Raw genomic sequence first — 11829 nt, forward strand, 5'->3', positions numbered from 1 at the left:
CTTTACATCGTGTTACGTATATGTATGTAGATGCAATTTAACTCTTTTATATGTCAGTTGAGATTATAAAAAAAAGAAATAATCTTGAATATTCTATAAATTATCGGTTCATTTAAACAAGACCTGAATCAAATTCAAATAAGGAATGCAGTATTGGGAATAGTTACGAATTTTTGCTTATTTCTGCATGACTTTTTAAACCTTTTTTATGTCACGTGCAAGCGCTGGTCAGTGATGACCGATTTTGATGCCTGTCTGTACTGTATTTAGCTAACATAATATTATTTGAAATGACATTACCTGATCACCACGCTTTCTGGTGATCTCTGAAGTTCCGCACTCCATCCTCTGCGCCTGAAAAATAATACAATTCAATTTTAATCCTATACTTAGAAACATTTTAATAAACATCGCTAAAGTCCTAATCTTTTATCGCTCATTAAACTACGAGTATTTATATCTGGATGAAAATAAATATTCAATAACGTATGTCTGATATTTCCTTTGTAAGTTCAAATCGCAGTATTTTCTTGTGTTTGGTTTCACGCGAGTATTATACATTTAGAAATTAAAAACTTTTCAACGGATTTTAAACGCGATTTATTCATTATATTATTAACCCGACGTTTCGAACACTTTACAGCGAGCGTGGTCACGGGGAGACTGTAAAGTGTTCGAAACGTCGGGTTAATAATATAATGAATAAATCTCGTTTAAAATCCGTTGAAAAGTTTTTAACTGTATCCCCGTGACCACGCTCGCTGTAAAGTGTTCGAAACGTCGGGTTAATAATATAATGAATAAATCGCGTTTAAAATCCGTTGAAAAGTTTTTAGTTCAAATCGTGGCATTTCTTACGTTATTGTATTACCAAATAAGACAATATACCATCTAGATAGTGTTTAAATCTTTCGAACATTTTTAGATTTCACAGCATTATACGAATATCATAGCACAATCGCCTTTTCGTATTTTTCGAATATTATAATGTTTTCTCTTTCTTTAGAATAGTTAGTTACAACTAAAATATTATAAATGAAATAAATTGATTGATATAGTTTTTTGAACTGATAACTTGATATTTTAAATTAATTTCAACTATACGTTCTTGAATTTTATAAGAGAAAATAGTAGGAGAGGCATTTAGGTGTCCGCATTCCATTCGTCTAATTCACTCTGCGTTTATCACTTTGTGAATACACACGAGACAAACTGACGCTACTTCTTAGATCTCGAATGACAACCTATAGCACACATAAATATTACCACCTTCTTTGTATTATTAAATAAACTTGAAAACCTTAAAAATGATCAAGTTAACAATAATCAGGTTACATTAATTGCTACCCGTTTCTGGGTCGGTACTACTGACTTAATTATGATACTAACAACTTCCCTCTTTAAAAGGAAGTTTTAATGGATCTGCGCTATTCTAGTTCTTGTATATAGTACAATCAGTATAAAAAGACTCGGCTACATCAAAAGTGAAGCAGGAAAGTGCGGTAATGACTGTCCACCTCATCCGCTACTCGGAGCTACCATCCGGTCGCAAATGCAAACAATTTTGTATTTTAACTCTGTACCAAAGAGTCTAATGTTCTGAGAACATAATAAGATAATACTAAATCGCAGTATTACTAAGGTTGATGCTAATAAAGTTCAAAGTAGACGGTAAAAGAAGTGTATATATTTGAAAGTAAATAATATATACTTCTTATATTCGGTTATTATCGCTGGCGTGTTAATTAATAAACTAACCAGCTATTGTGGCTAATTGAAGTAAAACTTAATGATGCCTGTGTTAGGGATTGTAATTGTTATATATTGGGTTTAATTTAAGGTAATGAATTGGTATTTACATCATCAATAATTATAGATAAGTGTTAACAACATTAAGTCATTGAAGTTGAAGAAAATATTATGCAATAGACTAAAATAAATATGCATTACAATGTTTTATAAAAGCGACACAGTACCATTTTCTCTCATTTCCGTAAACATAAAAATTATCGTTAGTACATGTGCAATTGATACTCTTAAAGTGATTTTGAAATATACTAAACATTTGAGTTCTACATTATGTCTAATGCGATTACATAGCGGTGTAGTCACCGCCAAGTTCAAGCTTAGGGCGCCCTAATGGCGCGACACGATAGCTTTCGAAGCTTCTATGGTACAAATTACCCTTCATTCATACACAACAAGTAAAGCAAACAGAGTTATACATGTGTCGACAATATCTCTTTTTTTTCATAGTAACTTCCATGCTGTACCTACAAGTATAGGATCTAACAAGAGTAATCTCTTCTACCAATGTCTCTGACTTAGATGACACACTCTATTTGACAAAAATATATGCAACAAAACACATCACACATCAAAGCTTCTATTCATAGGTACTATAATAAAATTCTACATATTTAATTTCTGTATTTCTCTATTGCCTTTTTGCCAAAATTGTATTTTTAAGTGTCTACCTAAAAGTTTTAGTTTAAACTTTAATAATTATTATTAATGCTATTTAATATTAAAGGGAATTAAGTATAATTAGTGCTACTCGTAATGTACAATCAAATATAATATTTTATTGTTAACCAGCTAAGGAATAGATTTATCCTGTCTAGGAAATTGATATTAAAACATTACGTCACCACCCATAGACAATATGACTCAGTAATTGCACCATAACTAACCTAGGACTCGAAAGGCCTTTGTGTCGCAAACTATATGAGCAGACGCAAGTTGCATACAAAATTAATGTGTTTCTAAAATATTTTCCAATCAATCATTATCGTATTTTTAGCTATGATGACATTGATTGGTAGATACATAGACTTATATGGTATTAGGGAAAATAATAGAATTAACGACTGACTATAAAGATGGAGAAGAGAAGGACGAAACGACGGGAAGTACGACTGTCTTTTTTTATTTAAGAGTTAGTAAGACGGTTTCTTAAAAAACATTCATCATCATCATCATCATCAGACCATAAATGTTCCCACAGCTGGCCTCCGGGTTTTGGCCGGGTTTAGGTTTAGGTATAATCCACCACGCTGGTCAAGTGCGGTTTGACAGTTGTCACATGTCGTCGAACTTTTTAATTCATGGACATGCCGGTTTCCTCACTATGATTTCTTTCACTGTTTTGAGCAGTGCTGATGTTATCCATGTGGATGCGTAGATATTAAAAAATCAATTTATTGATTTAAAATCAGAAGTCCTCACACATCGACAGTTCATATTACTAATAATGATAACACTCAAGACTCGTCTATTAAGGTTTATTAAGTGTAAGAAATTATTTATATTGCGCGTTCGAATATGAAAAATAAGTAGCTGTTATATTTATAAATATTATGAAAGCAAAACTTCATAATAAGGCTAATAGCAACATAACTATTAAATAATCTTTAGTAATAGTCGGAAATGAACACACAACTAATTATTAAATTACACCCTACAAATTACGCGTAATTAATATCAAAGATTGAATATCTAAAGATACGCACTTGACCGGGCATCAGTTATGCACTATTTATCGCTATGTTACTCAATACATTTAGTTGTAACTGTAATAGTTATTAATTATTATATAATAACTATAATACTGTAATAAGAATCAGGTCAAGTCAATCTGTGAACTGCAGAACGCCTAAATTTTTTCTTATTTTATAGTTATTAATCGTCTTAAGAGGTTAAGTGTTATACTTAGGTAGTAAGTAAACAATCTATGTTAATATAAAAATTCTTCATTTGCAATCAGTCAGGACTTTCCGTATTATCTTAATTTTTGGTATTTATAACACCCAATTTATGTATATTGTTTTCCGATAGATGTCTGAAAGAAATCGCTGCATTGCAAAAATTCTTTTAACTTTAACATTTGTTAACTGAAAGTATTCATAAAAAGTTAAGGATAAAATATTACAAAGAACGTCTTTTGGATTTTGATTAGCTATATTATAACACATATTAATTTTGAGGACGAAGCAATTAATTTATAGTGATTTAAAAAATGTTACTACGTAACTTACATCTATCGAGGAAAATAATAGGGCTCTTATAAATGTTTAAACATAAGAAACAGATATACAAATACCATAATATTATGTAATCAAACAAATTAAAAACACATTTTATTACTGCCTACAACCAATTTCACTTGAGTTTAAATATTTTATGTATTAAATTGGCTGATTATTGCATACATAATTTTTAATAATTATGACATAAGCGAGCAAAAACATCAACTTTTAAATATTCGGTTATTATAATGGACCTATAAATTATTGTGTGTTTATTCATATTTTGAATCTTAGTAATCTTAACGCTACTATTATCCATTATGATATTAAAAAATGCGAAAAGCTGTGGTTCTACGCTACTACGCTTTCACGGTTAAGTTACGTTTTCCATTTAGATTAAATTTGATACGAAAAGTGAAGGCTTGTTGAAAAAGGGTAGACTTTATCAAAAATCAATCAATTTGTCCGAGGGTGAAACTGCGGTGAAAAGTAATACTTATACGCTATTTTTGTTATAGCATCCGCTTCCACACCTTGATTTAGCCATAATGCAGGCAAATATTTAAAATCCATTAAGTATACTACTTTCTTAATTTCCTGATATTTACATACCTTAAAAATCACAACGGAGGCGTGTTATATAACATTTTCACTTCCTTACATAACATCGGAAGGAAAAAGGGCTTAGGGCGTAATGTATATTAATGAGATTTTTTGGCGAAATTTAAAACATTGACTATTTGTTATTCATAGTCATAATATTATGAGTTTTAAAGCTATACGTACTATTAACGTTACATAATCTCGTTCGCTAGTAATTGATGTTTGAAATTTCCCACTGATTGTTTAAAATTTCATAAGATTGTTTAAAAACAGGAAACATTTCGTCTGCTTATTACTGATCCTGAAATTATTTGGAAGGAATTAATTAATTAATGTGTGGAATCCTTGAAAATAATAAAATAATATAATTATATAGTCGAAGACAGCAAAAGATTAAACGTAAACTTTGATAAATTCAATGATAAACGATACAAAATGTAAAAAACGACGAATAAACTTTAGGTGTTTATAAATTAGTCATTGGGCAATCTCCTACACTTGTTAGTCTCATTCTAGTCTGGCCAAATTAAATCTTTGTGTGCCAGGTAACTGGCCTTGGATAACCTTAAAACGATACGTCTGACTCATCATACAATAGAATTGTATAAGAAAATATTGATCACGTGCGAAATGAACCGTGCGTTAAAGATTCTGTGAGACACATTTGATATTAAAGTTTACGTTTACAGCTTTAATTTTTAATAGATATTACTTTTTATATCCCCGTCACTGTTAATACTTTTATTTTTTTATGATATTATCATTTTCCCATTTTTGTTCCCACTGGCACAAACAGGCCTCCTATGAGGCAGTTGGAAGATGTCCCTAGTCGTCCTACTTTTGATTCTTCGACATGCTGGTTCCTTCACAATGTTATCCTTGAAAGTTTCGAGCAGTGGTAATGTTGATAATTTGCCTACAAATTGAAAAATCTACTTATTTATTTGGCCTCGAACACCTTTTTTTTTTTTTTTTTTTTTAAGTGGGGAAATCTTACATAAGATACCCACGGCACCCGGGGAAGGAGCCGTGGGTTATGTCGGATTCCTACCGACTAAAACCCCACTGTGTTCCGACGCGCTGCTTCAGACGGGACTGCGGGAACACATTGTACTCTACCGCGTGTCCCGCCCAGCAGTTGCCCGTTTCCAGGCCCTCCGCTTGGTTGACCACCCCGAGGCGACGTAAGCTGGAACACAAGCTTACGCCGCCCGCTCGCCAACGATGGATTGTTCCCCGCTCCACCATCGGCGTACCCCAATCCCCCGGCCCCTACACCGTCCGACCGGAGGGCGCACGCCGAGAGGCCATCCCAATGTGTGATACAAGTGGGGCACTTTTATAGAGGTTTCCCTCACAACATGGAGGTGGCGGCCCTCGGTCCGGCCCCACGGACCGGATTACGAGTTGACAGACGGCCGTCGGAGGACAGCCGTCACCCCACGCCCTGCAAGGACTCACCGCACGTCACCAAAGCGACGCGTCGGGATCCCGCCAAACTATGCTGGTAGTAAGTCTACCAGCAAACACATCGCACGCGGCCTCTGGCCGCCATCCACCGCTGCACAAGTGCGGCACCCTGCCAGTCGGGCGGATTGAGCCAAACGAGACCCAATCCACCTCCAGCCCCATTGTTGCCTAGCGGAAACCGCCAGGCCGCGACCACTGGTCGCCATCCCTCGCCGCATCTAAACGGCACCAGAACCAAACCTGGCCCCTCGGGGGATCCTAGCTGGGAAGTAGCGTCTGTCTCAACTTAACAAAACTTGTTTGTGCCAAAGGACGTATAATTAGCGTATATTTAGTATTTTTAGTTATTTAGTTAGCAGATAAAAGGTACACTCTCCTTCCAAAAATCCAGAGTGAACGGCTTTTTACTATAAGGTATTCCAATGAACTTAAAGTTACCAAATTTATCCTTATAGCGTAATAAAAATAGACATTGAAAACTTCGTTATATATCCTTGAGAATCCAATTTAGTAATAAATATAAGCAGCCAAATTCTCTCAAAGGGGCTTAAATTAAGCAGATAATTTTCGTGCGGATAAAATGTTTTGGTAAAGTTCGCAATAAATTAGCTTAAATTGTTTTAAGAAATTCAATTAAAAGCCTGTTTCTGCGTTATGCGTTAATGTCTACTGATTTAAAACAGAGGTGGGTTATCAATTCAGCGAATGTTTTATAATACAGAAAAATACACTGTGATATATAAAAGTTCTTACTATATGTATACTAATGTATAAGAGCTTCTAACATAATTGTTGTCAACAAGTCCAAAAACGTAATAAAAATACATAAAGCTAAAAATGTGCAATTATCTTCGTGATAGCTTATTCTATTCCAAGTACGTATGGATAAATATTTCTATAGTACACATAAAAATATAACTATATATACTTATACCTCTGTACTTAGATTATAAAGAGAGATAGTTTTTGAATTTGTGAGTATGTGACGATGTAGGACCTCTGGATCTGCTGAATCGATATTAAAGATTATTTTATCAATAGAAAGCCACGTTATCTGTAAGTGGCATGCGCTATATATTTTTTTTATCCCAGGTCGATTCAGACCAAACCGAAACGATAGACCAGTTAACAAAATAAGTAAAAAAGTTGTTTAGTATTTCTTTGAGTATCTCAAAAAATAATAATATTCAAGAAATAAAAAAAAAAAACACCCTGAAAGAATACAATTTCCATCAAATCCTAACTCTCCGAACTCTATTTTGCCTTTATTGAATTCCTTGAGCCTTCATTATTTCGCTTCTTTATATATATACGTAACACGATATTGTCAAAGAGATATTCTAAGGAATGTACAAGTAATTGCGTGGAAAAACCCGAGATTTGGAGTATCGTTTTAATCTAAGGTAGACTGTATACAGTTTCATATTTTATTCGCCTGTACGACTCGCCTTTCGTAGCGTGCCGGAAACAAATCCGTAAATTTATAATTAGTTTCCTAAATATTACATTCATATCTAAGCCTATCATATCCTACTAATAATATAATAGCGAAAGTTTGTAAGGATGTGTGTATGTTTGTTACTCTTTCACACAAAAGCTACTGAAATGATTGCCATGAAATTTGGTACGTAGATGGCTGGACAACTGGAATAACACATAGGCAACTTTTTATCCCGATATTCCTACGGGATACAGACTTACGCGGGTGAAACCGTCGAAATTCGAATTCGAAATTCAGTATTTCCTTGTTATATTTTCAGGTACAATCGCTAATGGCGAAAAAATCTCTACCGTGCCCTTTGCCGGCGGTGCCCGCATCCTTACTGTTACAACTGTTCCCATTCGGTGTACTTTTAGATAGAAAAATGAAAATATTGGTCGCTGGTGAAAAGGTAAAGTCGATTAAGACCATAAATTAATATATTAAAAAACTTTTTTTTTCTGTTTTCTTTTTTTATTAATAAAACACTAAACAGTATATATAATCAAGCTTTATTATTTCTTTTGGTTAAAATAAAATTATACTTGGTTTTTTTACATACGTTTCCGAAGAGCATTGCAACTTTTTTTTAACTTCATTTTCTTAACTGACTAATTTTTTCATACTTTCGAATGCCTAATGGTTAAAGAAAATAGATAATTATTTTGCATACTATAAATAACAATTTCAATACAATATGTAACTTCAGATTTACATATTTCCCATATATTTAACACAAACAATTTACAAATATGTTTTTACATTACAAATATGTTTACAGTTGATGGAAGCCTGGGGAGGGCCATTAAGTCGTATGCACAAATCTGCAATAAACGAAATATTAAGGCTCAGAAAACCTAAAGTTTCTTTCACTTGGGATAAGGTAAGGATAAATAATAGCACCCCAGGATGGAGGGTGGGTAATGGCCCGGAAACCGGAAACTTATGGTTGGATATACGGTAGATTTCTGAAGTGTTCCCGAAGTCCCTTAAAAGCAGTGCAATGGACCACGGTGGGGTTTTAGTAAGAAGAGTAGTAGTAAGAATTTTATATAAGCTAGGTGTGTCGTGTAAGATTTTCCCATTGAAAGAAGAATTTGAAACTTTCCCCATTAAAAAAATAATAATAATAATGAATAATTATTGAAATTGACTCCAGTTTTAATAATATCGGGCCGTTCGTAAAAGACGTCACGGTAAAATCAGCTTTTTTGACCTCTCCCCCCCCCCCCCCCCCCTATTGTCACGCTGTGTCACACTTTCTGTGACCCCCCTAGAAATATTTCGTCACAAAAACTAAGACCCCCCCCTGCTGAGTATGATAAATTCTAAATAATAGTACACAAATTCTGGGAATTAAAAATATTTATTTAGTTAGTTTACTGGTCTCCTGTTAGGTCTCCCGTTAGTTCTAGTGTTAGACTTTACATAGGTCACTTTGAAAAGCCTGCTGCTGCTGAGGGGTTAAAGAAATTTAGCAAAGGCAGCGTTTCATCGACACAATATCGTAATCATTGAAATAATGTTTCGTACTGGTTGTGATGGTTCTTAATCATCTTAATAAATGGCGTGGGATGTCCATTAGACACATAAAACCGAAAGAGTAGAAGAAATGCGTTTTAAGTTTATAAGAAAAGTATTTTCCCCCTACTTCCAGGTGGTATGCATGCAGAACATGATGTTCGAGCTGGAGCTGGTCCGCTGGCGCGCGCGGGCCGCCGCCGACTCGCGGCGCGGCTCGCACGGCGCGCGCTCCGTGCTGCTCAAGGGGCCCATCTACCTGCTGGAGGAGATCGACGCGCTCATATTCCTGTGCAGCCCCATGTGCGTGGTGTGGATAGTTGCTTCTGTGGGGAAATATGTGTGGTGTTGTTCTAGGTTTTATGGTTATTTCCGCGTTGTATGCACCGGTGCTTGTCGTATCACCGTAGTTTAGCAACGTCGGACGCGGTCAGTAGTTGGATGGGTAACACGAGCAATCACCCGTTGACATAGCCCAAGACCATAAGCCCTCTTCCCCGTGGGGCGTGGGTATCTTGCAAGATTTTTCTAGTACAAAAGTGTGTAGTGGATATGTTCGTTAGATTATAATCTAACTCGCGATATATTCACTGATCCATCGAAATTGTCTCGTTTTTTGCTGGCAATTTAAGGCATTATTTTTGTTAGAATATTATGAGAATATATCGCATTTATGTATTATGTTGAAAATTAACTTTTCTCAAATTTCGTTTAAGTGTTTAAATAAACCTAACCTAGCCCATATATTACTGAGTGTCCATATACCTACTACAATTATAAATAAACTATACATACTATATATGTCAAACACCAAAATTTCAGATTCAACGACCTGGATGAACTTCGCCAAGCCGGTCTTTGCTTGGCTGATATGAACGGCCACGGTCTTTCCAAAGAGATGCTTCTTCAAGGCTGGCAGCATTTATCCAGGCTGGAGTTACTCTTTGAGAAGGCAGAAAGCCGCAGTATGACGCTAGAGAAATCCTGTCGACTCCTGGACCAGTGGAAGAAGAAGGGAGACCAGTTGCTGTACTCCATGATACCGAAGACTATTGCTGATCAGTTGAGGAGCGGAAAATCGCCTGTCGCTGAGGTACGTTTTTCTAGAATGTTTCAGAAAATATCTAATAAAAAATTTAAAAACTAAAGTAGTTAGTTAATAAAACTTTACAAGTATTAGTGCTTTGTTTTTTTAAATAAGCGCAACGCATTTGAAATCATAATATTATATAATAAAATAATATTCGTTAAAAACTATGCCTAAAATGGCTGGCTGGCTGCAAGCTGTACATTCACTTTGAAGTAATTTGCTTCATTGCTGTTAATCATACTGGGTTTACTAGTAATCTTGTGTTCTGCTGTAATCAAATACAGAGTGTACCGCCGATGGTATACTATGCTCAATGATACTTATAGTTTTGCAAACTATCAGCGGAACATCCTGTATAGCACTTTACATGACAATAATACTGTGTGTATCCCTTTCCACTAACACCCTTAGAACTTCGACTGCGTGACGGTGATGTTCTGCGGCGTGCAGCTCACTGAGACGGGCACGCGGGAAGACGTTATGGCCACCGTCAGCTATATGAACGACGTGTACTCTCGGATCGATCGCTTGCTGGACACGCATCAGGTGTATAAGGTGAGCTGGAGTGGATAGAACTATGTTTGGGAATTCTAATCCGTCTCTTAATGTTCTGTGGGTAGGATATTTAACGTATAGATATTTCTATGGAACTGACATTAAAACTGTTTAATAGGAAACCTTTAAATTAAATAGGTATACAATAGTTATAGCAGATGTGATACATACATCGTTAAACTTTCGATTATTCGATATCCTTACGATATTTTTACTTCCTGCACGCTCGTCGGGTCTTGAAACCTTTTGCTTTAAAATCCGTGGTCTATCCAGAATATACATTGAATGAACTGAAAGGTGAAACACCACTTATTGTATAAATTGAAACGAATTGTATTTTCTTGTTTGATTTTACGCGAGTATTACACATTTAGAAATTAAAGACTTTTTAGCGGGGATACAGTCTCCCCGTCACCACGCTCGCTGCAAGATTAATGTTCGAATTGTCGGGTTTAATAATATAATGAATAAATCGCGTTTAAAATTCTGCGCAAAGTCTTTAATTTCTAATTGAAACTAATGTTTTATGTTATAAAAAAACACATACGAACGTATAGAATGTGAAGAGAGCACATACGGGGTGTAGGTAGAGACGGTGGGCACGGTGTACATGGTGGTGGCGGGCGCGCCGGAGCGGCGGCGGCGGCGCGCGCACGCCGAGTGCGCCGCCGGCGCCGCGCTCGCCGTCTCGCGCGCGCTGCCCATACTCACTATCGGTGAGTTGTGCTCGTGCTGACCTAGCCGGAACCCGCGGCGACACCCGCGGGCTCCACTACACTGATGAAAAGGAGCCTATGTACTAAACTAGACTAGACAATCCAAAACTATAACAATTTCATAAAACGATACAATGCTCAAACTTTCTTACAAATTTATAGGTGGTGTTATAAAAGCATGGTCTTATTTCATACATTATTCATTTACATACTTCATTACGCACCACACAGTCATTTTATTAAACACATGTAAATCATAAAAAAATATAATACTATCGATTAATAGACTTTTATTGTGGGAGTCGAGCACGCTTCGGCACGAATTGGGCCAGCTCGCACCGGGGAAGTACCATACCCCCACAGAAA

General features: G+C 35.8%; 1 protein-coding gene across 2 annotated transcripts in view; it reads right to left on the minus strand.

Moving 5' to 3' along the window:
* Positions 1–11829, minus strand: part of LOC119833732 (rootletin) — a 93388-nt gene that overhangs the window by 30146 nt on the left and 51413 nt on the right. For both annotated transcript variants that reach the window (XM_038357891.1, XM_038357892.1), the window contains one exon: positions 301–354. In XM_038357891.1, the coding sequence (XP_038213819.1) occupies positions 301–354 (54 nt within the window). The remainder of the gene's footprint in view (positions 1–300; positions 355–11829) is intronic.

Source organism: Zerene cesonia, chromosome 18 (genome assembly GCF_012273895.1).
Source record: "Zerene cesonia ecotype Mississippi chromosome 18, Zerene_cesonia_1.1, whole genome shotgun sequence".
Taxonomy (NCBI): domain Eukaryota; kingdom Metazoa; phylum Arthropoda; class Insecta; order Lepidoptera; family Pieridae; genus Zerene; species Zerene cesonia.